The 16707-nt window shown below is 42.6% G+C and overlaps 1 protein-coding gene across 1 annotated transcript in view; it reads left to right on the top strand.

Annotated features, from left to right (window-relative positions):
- The window catches only part of wnt9b (wingless-type MMTV integration site family, member 9B), a 43804-nt gene extending 27347 nt beyond the window's left edge, over positions 1-16457 (top strand). Inside the window, exons 3-4 of the mRNA XM_080213528.1 lie at positions 2570-2835; positions 9255-16457. Coding sequence (XP_080069654.1) covers positions 2570-2835; positions 9255-9728 — 740 coding nt within the window. The 3' untranslated portion in view covers positions 9729-16457. The remainder of the gene's footprint in view (positions 1-2569; positions 2836-9254) is intronic.
- Positions 16458-16707: the final 250 nt, after the last annotated feature.

Genomic DNA, 16707 nt, shown 5'->3' with positions numbered 1-16707 from the left:
GGGATTATGAATTCAGATGCCACTGAGGCAGGCTGGGAAATTGAATCTGGTCATTTTTAGGCCAGCACTGAAAGTGACCACATAAACTGTTGGATTGTTGTGAAAGTCCAACTGGTTCATGAATGTTCTTCAGGGAAAGGCATCTGGGTCAAACACAGGCCAAATCAGATTTGGTGACAGGTTAAAAGCAAATTATTGCAGATGCTGGAATCTGAAACCAAAAGAGAAAATGCTGGAAAATCTCAGCAGTTTTGACAATGGGTCATCTAGACTCGAAACATTAGCTCTTTTCTCTCCTTACAGATGCTGCCAAACGTGCTGAGATTTTCCAGCATTTTCTCTTTTGGTTTCAGATTCCAGCAAACGCAATAATTTGCTTTTAACCTGTCACCAAATCTGATCTGGCCTGTGTTTGACCCAGGCCTCAGATCATGTCAGGTCCTAAAGGAAAAGAATGAAGGCCAAGAAGTCAAATAGTAAAGATTAGCTTAGAGAAACCTTGATAATTAGGCCACAACTGTGGAGTCATCATTGTAACTGCAAAGGGGAAAGAAACAGAAAAGCCAAGCTTAGGACTAATTTCAGGAAGTATTTCCTTTGTATGAAGAGTGATTGTAGGTGGAATGATGTTCTGAATGAGGTTTTTTTTGGCTAAAGCACAAGGCAGCTGGATTTTGTAATGGGAGATTGTAGGTTTCTATGGGTGGATGAGGCATGTTAGATTCAAGAATTCGTCGACACCTCGTGGTAAATCTCTGGTACAAGCATATGAGTTTATTAAGAGTTCCTCCTCTTTGTTCCTTATAAGATATTCACTATTGTTCTCTCTCTAACAAGTATTATTAGACATCATCATGGAAAGCACCCATTCACATTCACTGATTAATTCAACACATCTGCAGAGGCGGATAATAATAACTGGTTCTGACCTCTGATCATGATCTGTCCACGAGATAGTGGTCTGTGCCAAGCTGGGAGTGTGCACAATGCATCTCAGCATCTTGTAACCTTGTAACATGCCCCAGCTGCAGATGAGATGTGAAATCTCAGCATGATGTTTCCCATGAGAAAGTGTTAATGCAAATACACTGTCATTAAAAAGCATAAAGGAAGAATAAAACAGTTGGCTTCCACAGTTAGTTGGGCTGAATGGCCTCACTCTTCTATACCTACCCGTGGAATCTTTGAGAACCGTATTTTGAATGCACGGGAAATGTTCAACTCAAGCTCCCTGTTTGGTAGATTGTATCAAACACTCATCATTCTTCCTGCTCTTTTTAGTATTTTCAAAATATGAGTGTAACTGTAAATATCTCTTTCAAAACTCTTTGTATCTGTACTTATTTGCTTTATATCTGTTTACCAAGAGCAGTCCAGCAGCAAATGTTTCTACTCAATGACACCACGGAGGTTCACGCTAATATTTTGAATGGCCAGTGTGATCCGCAGTCTATTATTGCTGAGATTATGGAATGGTATTTCTGATGTCTCTGCATTGGTCTCAGCAATAACAACGTGAATTTATATAATGCTTTTAAAAAGCAAAATGTCCCAAAGCATTGCACAGATGCGTTTTGACAGACAACTTGACAGATGATGGAAAACTTGGTCAAAGTGGGTAAGTTTAAAGTGGCATCTTGAAAAATGGTAGACAGTTAGGGTTCGGGAGGGAATTCTGGAACTTACGGACTGGATTGTTGAAGGCAAGGCTGCCAGTAGTGGAGAAAAGGTGATCAGGAATGATGTACCATTATGTTAGTCATGATGTAACGCCGGCATCTCTACATCAGACTATAGTGGCACAGTGGTTAGCACTGCTGTCTCACAGCACCAGGGACCTAGATTCAATTCTGGCTTCCGGTGACAGGCTATGCGGAGTCTGCACATTCTCCCCATGTCTGCATGGGTTCCCTCCAGGTGCTTCGGTTTCCTCCCGCAGCCCAAAGATGGGCCGGTTAGGTTGGTTAGCCATACTAAATTGCACCTTAGCCCGGAATGTTACTGCCCCGTCACCACGGGAATCGGATCAGGCGAGGGGTGGACCATGGAAAGGTCCATTGGTTTCAGGCAGGATTTTATGGTTTTGGGACAAACAAGGCCATAAAATCCTGCCCTTAGTGTCAGGGGGATTAGCTGGGTAAATAGGTGGGGTTTTGGGGGTAGGGCTTGGCTGGGATTGTGGTCGGTGCAGGTTTGATGGGTCAATTGGCCTCCTTCTACACTGTAGGGGTTCTAGAATTGGATGAATGCAGAATTCTCGAAGAGGTTGATGAGCTGGAAGGGATTAAAGAGAAAGGGAAGAGTGGGGCCATGGGAGGATTTGAATATGAGGATGATAATATAGCTGAGGCATTGCTGGATCAGGAGCCAGTATAAGTGAATGATGGGTCGTTTGGAAGCTTCCTCTTGACCAGCAGGTTTGCAGAGTAAAATCTCTCGTTAAATGATGTGGAATTTGTGACAAATTGGGTGACTGCCATTTCTTTTGAACCTGTCACACCATGACCTGAGACATACGAACCTATCCGTGCCTTTGTGTCGTTTAAACATTTTGTCCCTTGGCTTTCAGGGTTTAAGGAGACTGCCTTCCTGTTTGCTATCTCTTCAGCGGGACTCACGCATTCGCTGGCCAAGGCCTGTAGCTCAGGTCGCATGGAGCGCTGCACCTGTGATGAGTCGCCAGACCTGGAGAACAAAGAAACGTGGCAGTGGGGTGGCTGTGGGGACAACCTCAAATACAGCACTAAATTTATCAAGCGCTTCCTGGGACAGAGGAAAGCCAGCAAGGATCTGAGAGCTAGGGTGGATATGCACAATACCAACGTGGGCATCAAGGTGAGACATTCCCCCTTTCCTATAGAGACTGCAAGCACTGTAATATGACTAGTTTGAGACTGCTGCCCCCTTAGAAGCTATCATGTCAACAGTGTTTCGCTTTCTGATCAGGGAGATTGGGCTGGGTTATGTATTTACAAAACTCTTTCTGGGAAGTTGCGTGCAGAGTTTAATTTAGCAAGTTATTAAAAATAGTGAAAAATAAATGGTATAAAATTCCTGGATGCCTGTTGGGAAAGCACCTGGATAATAACATTTATTCTCCTCTTTCCCTGAGCCATCCCGGTGAGCAGTTTCATACCACTTGCCTAAACCCAAACTGAACCAGTTTGTAGTAGTATTTTACTACACTTGCTGTGCTGATTCTTATGCTTTGCAAGACTATTGTGTGAGTCTTCAAGAGTGTATAAAACAGGGCTTAGGGCTGTTCCAAAAGGTGATGACCACTGTTATCCATCTGGCTCATTGTATTACCTTACCAGTTCCTCCTGTATTAAGCTGCAAGGGGAGGCGATGGCCTAAACTCAGCTAATTTTCTGGGGACCAGATTTGAATCCCGCCACAACAGAAAGTGGAATTTGAGTTCAATAAAAATACCTGGAATTAAGAATCTACTGATGACCATGAAACTATTGTCGATTGTTGGAAAAGCCCATCTGGTTCACTAAAGTCCTTTAGGGATGAAAATCTGCTGTCCTTAGCTGGTCTGGCCTATGTGTGACTCCAGAGCCACAACAGTGTGGTTGACTCTCAACTGCCCTCCAAGATAAACTAGGGATGGGTGATAAATGTTGGCCAGCCAGCGATACCAACGTCCCATGAATGAATTAAAGTATTGCCGAGGTCCCCAGTCAATTCCATTTGACAAGAAACTATCAAGTCCTTTGAATGTGGACGTTTGAATGTGGACGTTACTTACTGTGACCAGTCTGTTCAATATATTCATCAGTCTCAGTGTGAGGTCATTAATCCTCTCCGTTCTGAACCCGCCCCCTTTCCCCACTCTTCCACTTACATTCAAAAACACCAAGTTTAATTTCTACTATTTGTGATCATGTGAACCCCCGCTGGTTCTGAGGCATGAGTTCTTTTTATCCTCTCCTTCCATCCCACAGCTACTGTGCTGTTTATAGTGTAGCTTTGACAAATTTGTGGTGAAGAGCTTTGCAAGTCTATTGGTATTATTGAGGAGTTGGGCACTTGATTTGATTGATTATTATTACATGTACCGGGATACAGTGAAAAGTATTGTTTCTTGCACGCTATATAGACAAAACATACCATTCATAGAGTACACAGCAGAGAAAGAAAAGTATAGGATGCAATGTACAATGCATTGTTTCATTAAAATGAATGAACAGAACAATGAGTTGAGTCTGTTGACTTCTGGAATGGAATTCCTGATTTGTGTTGCTGCTATCTGAAGCTCCAATCCCACCTGTGTGCCTTCATAAGATCTTCCGTTCAAACTTCAGACAGGCTGTACTTTAAGGGTGTCTATAATGTACAAACAGGGTTTCTGATCAGTGTTACTTGTTGAAATTGAGGAGTTAGAACAAAGAACAAAAAAAAACAGCCGGAGAAACAGGCCCTTCGGCCCAACGAGCCCGTGCCGCCATTTTAACATGACCGGTCCCCCCTCCACCCATGACCCTTATCTATTGTTTTTATGGCATTCCACATTGAGGGAAACTAATTTAGGGACAATTTATTACCTCCAATTAGCCTAATAGCACACCTTTGGGGTGTGGGAGGAAACCAGAGCACCCGGAGAAAACCCACGCAAGCACGGGGAGAATGCGCAAACTCCCACAGACACCGGCCCAAATCCATGTGTCTCCACAGCAAACAGTGATAGTCACTGAGCTGTCATGTTGCCCAGCATCTGGTCCAGTTTAAGCACACACTAACGACACAAAGCACTAGGCCAATCTTGAAACATTCAAGAGCAGCCCTAGTACGACCCATCGCGTGTATGCCCCTCGTTGGACAACAAGGCGAACCGACTTAAAACCTGTTGCTGCTATATGAAGAGATAATGGTTTGGAAAAGATTTTCCTGTCCTTCCTTCAAAGCCTCTGTGTGAAGGAGAAGCCAGCACTCAGCTTGCTGTTACCCCCAGGCTGAGATCAGGAATTCACTTGGTGGGGAATTACAAGTGCGAGCCTGCACAGACTTATTTAATTCTATGTGCCACCGTTTTACTCACAGCGCGCAGCATTAAAAAGTAAAATAGCAAAAGCACTAAAAACAATTGTCAGTAAATCATAGAGAATTCCTCAAATCCTTGCTTGATATTTGCTGCAGCTTGAATTATTTGTGTTTGACACGCACTGCCTTATGAGAAAGCTACGATTTCGTCAGTCAATGCAGCCTCATGGCCAGTTCTACTGTGTACAGGCACTTTTGTTTTACAAAGGGGAGTAATTAAAAAAAAGTGACCAATACCGAGATCTTCTGACTGTAAAGGATTATCAACACTAACAAATTTCTCCCAGAGTGAAATAATGCTGTATGAAGTTTGGACAATATTCCCTATCTGTCTGTTAAATTACTGGCCACAGGAATTTCATACTGGAAAATATTAAAAGTTTGTATGTTAATAGTACATTCCGGTCCTGGTTCTTTGTGATTTAATTGCAGCTACCAGGTACCAATATGTTAGGAGTCTGGGAGAAGAGGTTAGCAGGTTAGCTGTCAGCCTGATAAGGAACATTGCCTGAAGTGTATTTACTGACTGATTGCAAAGGACTGCAAATAAGGCATTAGTCAGGATAAAGCATGTTTATGCAAAGAGAGTAAAGCATTACAATGCTTTTAGGAAACTGGAGATGGTCACTTTGAGATCTGAAGCCCCTCTAATCCACCATTGACTGGGATAGGTTTTGCACGCTGCCTTATCAAAGCTGTACCTGTTCAAAGTGGGCTCAGCTAAAATAAAAAGCGAGTAAACCTTTTGGAATCCCATGTAAATTATAACTTGGAACGAGGGCCGCTGTAGTCTAATCATCATCACATTTGGCTCTGCGTGCGAGAGGTCCCCGGTTCGAAACCAGGCAGGAGCGTTTGTATGTGTATTTAATCTCAGAGTGGGGAAAAAGGTCAATGACTCACACCCAGAGAGTGGTCAGCTTTGGAATTCGCTAGTACAGAAAGCAGCTGAGGCCAAAACATTGTTTTCAAGAAACAGACATAGAAACATTGAAGCTAGAAGCAGGAGTAGGCCATTTGGCCCTTCAGGCCTACTCTGGCATTCGTTTTGATCAGGGCTGATTATCAAAATCAATATCTTGATCCCCCTTCCCCCCCAACAAGTCCCTTGATCCCTTTAATCCCAAGAGCTATATCTAATTTCTTCTTGAAATGAACTACTTTCTGTGCTAGTGAATTCCACACATTCACCACCCTCTGGGTGAAGAAAGTTCTCCCCACCTCAGTCCTAAAAGGTTTACCCCTCATCCTCAAACTGTGACCCCCCCGCCCCTAGTTCTGGACTCCCCCACCACTGGGGACATTCTTTCTGAATCTACCCTGTCTAACTCTGTTAGAATTTTATATGTTTCTATGAGATGCCCCCTCATTCTTCTAAACTTGGGGCAAAGGGGATCAAAGGTTATGGGGGAGGAATGCAGGGCCAGGCTATTGAGTTGGATGATCAGCCATGATCATAATGAATGATGGAGCAGGCTTGATGGGCTGAATGGTCTCCTCCTGCTCCTATTTTCAATGTTTCTCGAATCTCGAAAGTGTCACTCTGTGCCTTATATTCAGAGCAAGTTAATGTCTCTGTTAAAGTAGTGAACAAAGGTGTTATAAGTCATTTACATGTTAAAATTAAAAAAAGCTCAATTATCAGATGCATGGAATTTTCAAAGTTACCATGTTAGTTTCTTTGTGTGTGTCTATTGTGTTTTTTATCAGGATGAGGTATATTAGTGTTGGACTGTCAGCGCCATGATCTTTGCAACCAGCTGTACGGTACAACACTGTGTAACCTACTTTAAATGTGCTTTCTATAACCCTTCACCATAACCATAACCCTGCATCTCCCCACTGCTTCACCACACCCTTTCCATTTTGCAGACCTATCATCGGGGGACGTCTGATTCCCTATTGAAGGCGCGTTGGTTCAAACAAGTGTGATGGCTTAAACTAGGTTGGAATTGCCCTGAGTCAATTTAGTTGATGACCCTTGCAGACAAGAGCGAGAATAATTTCATGTGTGCTGGATTCAAACACAGGCCCGCCCCCCCGGGGAGAAACGACAGGAACGTTTAACTTGGCTGCATCAATCGAGGCAAATAGCTTCAGGGTTTAGCTCGACTGAATTGGAATTCTTTTCAGTATCCAAGTTTGGTAATTATGACCCTTGGAAAAAAAAGAGAAAACTGTCTCAAAAACAAGAGGAGACCACACCTGCTGTATTTCAACCCTGCACGTTGTGTGTTAACGCTGCAACATTGTGCTCACGTTTCATTATCAGCCTTTATTTGTTCTTCTCCAGTTGTGTCAAATCGGTTAGGGGAACAAACTAACCTCTGGCTGACAGGCACACCCTTATTTCCATCAACTGTACAAAATCTAATTACATGTATATTTTCCAAGAACTATTTTACAGAAATCCAGAGTATGGATTCATGATCAAGTCCCAGATGACCATAGGCTCTTCTCTCCTTTGAGGGGGAAGCGCTGAGTGGTGGTAATGTTAACCTCAGGCAAGATCGAGAAGGCAGGGCGTTTATAAGTAACCTCAGCCGGTATGGGAATTGAACCCGCGCTGTTGATGTCACTTTGTATCATAAGCCACGTGTCCAGCCAACTGAGCTAACCAACTCCCCATGATCTGGGATAACAGTGTGCAGACAAGGAGATAATTTTAACTTGATATAATAATGTTGAATGGACGATAGTGATATTCTGATTATTACTTCCGTTAAAGGGTAAAACAGGATGCCAAGTTGCTGCCATGTGTTCGACACTAGTCAACATAACTTCCAAAATGCGCACATTTCTGAAGTGCCACTTTACAAGCTGACTGGTTGTCCAGTTGCCACAACATTGTACTGGGTGTGCCCTAAATGTAGATAGAAGAAAGAATTGAATGAGGGAAGCCCACCTGACTGATTGAGCTTACCCCTTCATATAGGCCATGGACAAGTATATACTGTCTTCAACTCAGTTAATTTGATCCGTGGGAGGGGAAAATTTCCAAAAACACTTCCAAAGACAGGAATTTGGCGAGATTCTTCCCTGGCTCCAATGGTGGCCCAGTGGTATTCCTTGCTAGCCACCTGACAGAATCCAATCCCACCCCGATCGGATTCCACGTCCCAACATATTGGAAAAGCCTATATGAAAGGAGCCAATGAGACATGTTTCCAGTTGCAAAATTTGTACAAAGTTAGTTAATTAGCGAGGTTGCCTTGTTGTTTTGAGCATTCTACTCTCAAAAGCACCCTGATTCATTTCTCGACGCCTTGCCAGTAGGAAGGCCTGTTGCCCATCCTGAACTCAGTGGCTTGCTAAGCTATTTCGGAAGGCAATTAATAGGTAACCACAGGGCTGTCAGTCCACAGTCACCAGACTGATTTCCTTCAGCTAAGGGATGTCGGTGAATTAGATATAACAGCAATGTGGATTGCGTCCCCATTACTGATCCTAGCTTCTGATTTATTAGTGGAATTTAAATTGCCAGCTGCCATGTCGAGACTTGGACTGATGTCTCTGGATCATTAGTTTAGGATTCTGGATTGAGGTTGCAGTAACCTAACTCAGTGCTACAGTTCCCTTAATTCTGGAGTTGCAATGAGGTCTCATAGAATCCTTACAGACAGAAGAGGCCATTTGGCCCATCAAGTCTGCACTGACTACAATTCCACCCAGGTCCTATCCCCTTAATCCCACCTCTTTACCCTACTGGCACCCCCCTGAAACTAAGGGGCAATTTAGCATGGCCGAGCCACCGAACCTGCACATCTTTAGAATGCGGGAGGAAACCGGGGAACCCAGAGGAAACCCACACAGACATGGGGAGAATGTGTAAACTCCACATAGACAGTGATCTGAGGCCAGAATCGAACCTGGGTCCTTGGCACTGTGAGGCAGCTGTGCTGACCACTGTGCCACCGTGACACCCAGTCTGGGGCTCCTCAAACAAATAAACATGGAGCACACAATAGGATAGGGCACTAATGGCTGGCATACAAGATAGTGTTGTATATTTAGAACATAGAACATTACAGCGCAGTACAGGCCCTTCGGCCCTCAATGTTGCACCAACCTGTGAAACTAATCTAAAGCCCATCTAACCTACACTATTCCAATATCATCCATATGTTTATCCAATGACCATTTAAATGGCCCTTAATGTTGGCGAGTCTGCTACTGTTGTCTGCTCACTGTCGTTGTCTCTTTTTCAGGCTGTGAAAAGTGGTTTAAAGACCACGTGCAAATGTCACGGTGTATCTGGGTCCTGTGCCGTTCGAACCTGCTGGAAGCAACTCTCATCTTTCCACGAAACAGGCAAGCTCCTCAAGCTCAAATATGAAACTGCTGTTAGAGTCCACAGCATCACCAATGATGCCACAGGCGAGACCGAACTCATCAGCCCCAAGAAGCACAGTTACACCTTAAAGAATCACATCCCAAGGACTACAGACCTGGTGTACATCGAGGACTCCCCGAATTTCTGTCGACCAAGTAAATACTCTCCCGGCACTGCGGGCAGAGTCTGCTCAAAGGAGACGAACTGTGAAAGTATGTGCTGTGGGCAGGGCTATAACACTCAGAGTCTCTTGGTGCACAGACCCTGCCACTGTCAAGTGCAGTGGTGCTGCTACGTGGAGTGTCAGCAGTGTTCGCAAAGAGAAGAGATTTACACTTGCAAACACTAAGAAATGCGAAGGAGAGATTAAGAAAAGTAAAACGGTAACTTCAGCTGTGGCTTGTGGTCCATTGTAATTAGAAGACAAAGCTGTGTAAGCCCAGGACACTCACGTGGGGCAGCTCAGTGCTAAGTCCTGTTGATCCCATTCCGTTTAGACAATCTTGGTTCAGAATTTCTTTACACAGGTAACTTTATTTGGGAAATCTAGATCTGTCCAGGCTTCAGGGGAGTCAGAAACAGACTCTGGGATTTCAAGAAGTGTCCAAAGTGAAAGAAGCCACACAAGATCATTTCAGTTCAGTTAAAAAGTGACCAGTAAATAAATAACGACCCACAAAGGTAGTCTGAATGATTGAGCAGGTTCTCTTTGAATGTGTGGGCACAGTGCTGGGGATCGGGGGAACGGCTTGTGATCTTTGGAGCAATCCCATAAGGAGTGCAAACAAAACTTCCTATGGGACAGGGTGTGAGAGGGACTATGCAACTTCCTCTGCCCATCATTGTTCAAAGGAACCTTCATCTTGCAATCAGATTGATGGAGGTTTGTTGTTTAACGTCTGCGCAGGTTTTGACCCAACATGCCCCCAGGACAGCATTAACCTTTATCTAGGTTTGCCCCCGTGCTTCTTCTCCTGTTCTACCACTCAGTCACCTGCATAGCATTCTGTGAATGAAATGCATGCACCGTGACCGATGTTTTCTGAACCACAGATTCCTGGGCAAGATCAGAAATTCATGAGGATGAAATGATTTCACAGTAACAGACCCTCACAAGTCTTCAGAAAAATAATCATAAGTAAGAAAACGTAGAACAAGATAAGAAAACCTCTGGAGGAAAGCCTCCCCCCCCCAAAGAAATCTTACCGCCGCAAGAAACAAAATCTACCTATAAAACTTGTTTGATCCAAATCTTGTTCTTGTGGCAGTACTGCAGTTGTTCTGCCTGTAGAAGAGGAATATTGAGCCTAGGTTTTTGTAATCAGCAGGGGAATACCTAAGTATTGACCCTAAACGAAGATATTCACAATGATCTAGCGATCTTCGTGGTGTGGACTTTTCCCATCCTGTATTTATTTGATTCCGGATCCAGCTATCAGGGAAGTTGTCAAGCAAGCTAAGAAACCACACAGACAGTGACCCAAGCCAGGAATCAAGCCCAGGTCCCATGACGCTGTGAGGCAGCAGTGCTAACCACTGTGCCACCGTCTGCTCTCTCATGTGGGGTTAAAGTGTCCCATGCCATTATCTTGAAGAAGAATAGGGCAATTCTCCTATTGGCTTTTCTTCTCCCCTATGTACTTGTATGTATGTATTTGTATGTGCGATGTATTTGAGGCAAATTCAATAGGGTCTTTTACGAGACTTCTGGATGAGTACATGGGACTTAATAGAATGGAAGATTATAGGTAAGCTTAGTAGGTAGGGATATCATCAGTGCAACTTGTGGGCCAAAGGGCCTGTTTGTGTGCTAGTTTTTCTGTGTTCTATGTTCTACTCCATGAACAGTATCTTTTGTCCGTGTAGTGCGCAACAAATAATAGTTTTCACTATATCCCAATACATGTGACAATAATAAATCAAACCAAAGATAAAGGATCAAAAATTTGTAAGGAAAATTTTAACAAAAACAGAAGGTGAACGTGGTGGTACAGTGGTTAGCACTGCTGCCTTACAGCGCCAGGGGTCCATGTTCGATTCCCAGCTTGGGTCACTGTCTGTGTGGAGTTTGCACATTCTCACCATGTCTGCATGGGTTTCCTCCCACAGCCCTAAAAGATGTTCTGGTTAGGTGCATTGGCCTAAACTGAATTCAGCCTTAACTGTGCTGGAGTGTGGTGACTAGGGAATTTTCACAGTAACTTCATTGCAGTGTTAATCTAAACCTACTTGGGGCAATAATAAATTTAAACTATAAGATGTATTTTTCAGAACCAAAGAAGTTGTTCAAAAGTAATTATGATTTAGTATGCTGTTAAAAACCTAATTCCATCTCATTCAACAAAATGTAATTTCTTCAAGGGGTTTTACAGTTAGATTACAGTGTAAAACAATGGAGACTTTTGTAAATTCAAATAGTTTATAATGATTTACATCTTTGGGCTTCAATAGGGTACCCTGAGATGAAACAGGAACCGCTGACATCAACTTCTGGATTTCTGTATTTAACTGTGCATGTCTAGAGAAGTTGCTGTCAGTCTCACAGTTTTAATTACAGAGAGAGTCGACAGTTTTCTCATCATTAAAACCACAAAATCTGGGCCATTTTCTCAAGCATTGAAACACCTAGAAATGACCTGGTAAACACAAGCTGCCCTTTTCTTGATCAATCAACCCAATAGCAGCCACCTTCACACCTTATTTGTCAATCCCTTGTTCCTAAGAATCGCATTGAAATGTCTTTTATTCCACATTGGTGGGAGAAAATGTTCTGCATGAATTTCCTACTAGCTTGCACATTTTTAAATCCTGATCATCAACTCAATCACTGCAATTTGCTTAGGTCAACTTTATCGATTTTCTCCTTAATCAATTGGAAAAAAAGTAAGACTTCTTGTTTTTTTTCCAAGAAGCCGAGGTTAACTTGGTGAACTTTTCTCTTGTCGCAAATAATACTTGGAATAAAAGTGGAAAAATTTATTCCTGTGCGACTTCCTTCAGGCTGAGATGAGCTTTCATAAATCACGGTTATCAAAGATAGAGGGAAGCTAACAAAGCTAGTGACTGGAATGGAGAGATACCAGCCTCTTATTGAAAATTAAGATATATTATTTAAAATATGGTAATTGGTGCATGTCGATAATGTAAATATTGATGTTTATTTTACAAGTTTTTACAGACTATTGTAAGAAGCTTAAAGTTTATTTTTTAATCTAAACTGGAATAGATGCATTTCTACTAACACACCTAGGTTTAGTGAATAACTTTGCCCCTGAATTCTAATGGTAACATTGAAAAAAATCTGCATCAAAGCGCGCTTTTATTTGAATTTATCTCTGGCAAGCGGCAGAGATGCATAGAATGAGAAAAAATATTTCATGAGGACTTCTTCATACATCAGTGACATGTGCAGTATCGGTTGCACTCTGCACATTTGGATTATTTGGTTCTGCAGATGAGCATTCAAGTTTCACCTTCAGTTGCTAGCTGAGTTACGGATATTATTTTCAGTTCTGTAGAGATCGACCTGGACCCAACAATCCTCAGCAAAGAGGAGAGAGAGAGACAGGTGAAAATAATGGTTACAGTGGAGAGTCTTATTTTAGATTTCAGGAAGAAAGATTACAATAGATGGATATTCTTCAATAGATCCCAAAATTTCCACTGGTGTAATTTTGCCAGTGAGTTCCATCCGTCAAAAATCCATTGTCCTAATTAATTTCTTTACACGGAGAGAATCTGGAACTCTCTTCCCTAAACGCGGTTGAGACGTCTAATACAGTTTTGGAACTGAAACTCACAGGCTGGGATTCTCCGACCTCGTCTGTGGCCGAGATTCTCTTGTCCTGTTATTATGAACGGAGCGCCAAATTCTCCATTCTCGCTCATAGTGACAGGGGGACAATAGCGTCAGAGAATTCCAGCCATTGTATTTTTTTTTTAATAAGGTGATTAAAAATTACAGAATCAAGATAGGTAATTGGAGTTAAAGTACAACTGGACGATGAACCTGCCCCAAGGTCTGGATGACCTCCTGCTGTTCTTATGTTCTTAGATCCTTACTTAAGGAAGGAAAGGGCTTGGGAGATCCAGTCATTGTGTCAACATCATTCACAAGTGATGGTGTGAAGTTTTCCTAGATCGGAGGCAGAACTTTCTCAACTAGCTGCTCCATCACCCATTTCTCTCCTGAACTATAGGTTAGCAATAGATGAAAACCCTGTGGAGATCTTGTTCACCCATGTGTTTGCCCATTGACACTGTCAGGTAGAACCCACTGCAGGTGAACACAAATGCAGTTCAGAAACAATTACTGTTCAACTCACCGTTCTGAGTCAGTACCATTCAGCACAGGGAACTCTAAATCCAATCAGATTGTCTGAGCGAAACATTTATTTGGGTTTAATAGCACTTTATTAGCAAAGAGCCTAAGCTATAGATGATGAAAGGACAATTTGGGGCAGATTCTGGAAAAAACTTATTCTCAAGAGGATGAGGAATGCTGGTCTCCGGGAAGGATAGTGTAAAAGAGAAAAAAAACATTGACTAATTGTCTTTTAATCAGCAAAATAAAATCAATTAATGCGGATGCTGGAATGAGCCAACTCTGACATCCTGACTCAGAATGTCAGCTCTATCCTGTCTCCACAGATGCTGTCAGACCTGCTGAGATTTTCCAGCATTTTCTGTTTTTGTCGCTTTTTAATCAGATAAGGAGATGGAGAAATGTAAATTTCTCATTCTGAATGGACAAACTAAGATGAACCGATTGACCCTACCCCCATACCTGTGTCAGGTCTTAGGAATTTATGCCCCTCCTTGACTAACACTGTTTTAAATAAGTGTCATTCTTTTTATTGTGAGCAATTCTGCAAATGAGAAATTATAAAGCTAACCTGTGTTTGCTACACGCTAGCAATTTTGGTCAACAGACCCGATCGATTGATGAAACCAAAAGGCAAATAGATCTCCCACAAAATGCCATAAATTCATTGACCATTGGGGTAGATGGTGGCACAGTGGTTAGCTCTGTTGCCTCACAGCTCCAGGGACCCGGGTTCAATTCCAGCCTTGGGTGACTATCTGTGTGACGTTTGCACATTATCCCTGTGTCTGTATGAGTTTCTTCTGGGTGGTCTGGTTTCCTCCCAGAGTCCAAAGATGTGCAGATTAGGTTGATTGGCTGTTCCAAATTGCCCCTAGTATCAAGGGGATTAGTAGGGAAATATGAGGGGTTGCACAAATACAGACTGGGTAGGATTGTGGTTGGTGCAGAACTGATGGGCTAAATGGCCTCCTTCTGCAATGCAGGAATTCTATGATTCAATGAAAAAGAGGCCATTTGTTCCATCATTGCCTCTGCTGGCATTGGCTCCTCAAGGGCAAATCCCAATTAATTCCCCATATCCTTTAATGTTTCCCCTTTCCAAATACCTCTCAAATCCTCCTTTAAATGATAATAGCAAAATATTGTGGACACGCGAAGCCTGAAACAAGAGCAGTAAAGAACAGGGCAGCACAGTATCCATCCAGCAGGTAGAAGCAGAAAGAGGTCTGACCTGATAAGTTGTCTGATCCCCATCTACACTGTGAACTATTGGAACACTGGGACTTGTGCTTTCAAGACTAACTTATCTTGGGTGGTACAGTGGGACAGTGGTTAGCTCTGCTGCCTCACAGCGCCAGGAAACCCGGGTTCGATTCCCAGCTTGGGTCACTGTCTGTGCGGAGTCTGCACATTCTACCTGTGTCTGCGTGGGTTTCCTCCGGGTGCTCCGGTTTCCTCCCACAGTCCGGATGACGTGCTGGTCAGGAGCACTGGCCGTGCTATATTCTCCCTCAGTGTACCCGAACAGGTGCAGGAGTGTGGCGACTAGGGGAATTTCACAGTAACTTCATTGCAGTGTTAATGTCAGCCTGCTTGTGACACAAATAAATAAACTTTGAAATGCTTGCAGAGCTCAGCAGGTCTGGCAAGGTGTAGCCTTCGGCTCAGCAGTCAGTTGTGGAGTGCTCCGTGATGAGACTTGTATCTTTCAAAGTGCTTCTGATATGCTCAAGAACAGAGAGATGTAACACAGCAGATCAGCTTTGAACCTGACACAAGGGGATTTCTACACTTAACTGAGCAAAGGGCTCTGTGATTAGCCAGTCTGAGGTATCTCCTCTCTGTGATATTTTTAGATTGCTGGTTAATAAATTTGAGCACATTTCCTGTCCCTTTAATAAGCATTTAACCTACTTAGAATAAACTATATCTCTGAAATAAATTGGATGTAACTACAGCAAAAACAATATGCACTTATGTAGCACTATTGCCATGTTAAAATATCCTAGGACTATTGTTACAATAGTGCAGATGGGAATTTAACGCAAACACAGTTTGCTTAATGCAGTGCAGATAAGAAAGTCGGCCCCCGATGCTTAAAACGCAGTTGATTTATTTCCCATTGAAATAAACAGTAAATGGAATATAGTAGGTCACAGTGGATCACTGGCAGTGCGTCATGCCAAACATGCTATTGTAACAGTGAAAGATTCCATGCAGTAAAATACACGACCTAGAACCACAAGGGCAGGCAGTGTGATATGGGGGTTAACTTGCTGTTAGAACACCAACACCAAAGAGTTATGAAATGCGACGAACTTCATGTCAAAGCTTGTTTGTCTATCTCTTTGCGATTGTGGGTCCTCAGAAAATAAGTCTCGTCATGCACCGTGATCTGTTTGCCATATTTTACAGACGACAAAGAAAATTGCCATTAAGAATTCCAGGGCAGAACCCATGGCTTTATTAATTTATCTGTTGATGCTCTAAGGGAAAATAAAATTATTTTTCTACCTCACGTGTACAGCTTGTAGGTAAATAAAAATCTTAAAATGTATTTAAGTTATTTATCATCTTTATATAACAAAGAGAAAATCCTTTTGGATCATTTTGGGCAGTGACATTTTTCATGTTTGTGGTCAATGTGCGTCCTTCCTGCTTTTTCTATGTTGTTATTTATACATTGTTTCCTGATGGTTGAAAAGCAGGTTTCATACATTTATAGAACAAGTTGCACTAATGTTTCTCAGCTTTCTGGTGGTATTGATATCAATAAAATGGTGTTTTGATGACTACTTTGGAAGATCTGATTTGATTTATTATTATAGAGTGAAAACTATTGTCTCTTGTGCACTACACAGACAAAGCATACTGTACATAGAGAAGGAAAGGGGAGGGTGTAGAGTGTGGTGTTACATCATAGCTATGGTGCAGAGAAAGATCAACTTAATATGAGCTAGGTCCACTCAAAAATCTGATGGCAGCAGGGAAGAAGCTGTTC

Source organism: Carcharhinus amblyrhynchos, chromosome 27 (genome assembly GCF_965287045.1).
Source record: "Carcharhinus amblyrhynchos chromosome 27, sCarAmb.v2.hapA, whole genome shotgun sequence".
Taxonomy (NCBI): domain Eukaryota; kingdom Metazoa; phylum Chordata; class Chondrichthyes; order Carcharhiniformes; family Carcharhinidae; genus Carcharhinus; species Carcharhinus amblyrhynchos.
The sequence above is the reverse complement of the archived record's forward strand: the minus strand, read 5'-3'. Positions and strand labels throughout refer to the sequence as shown.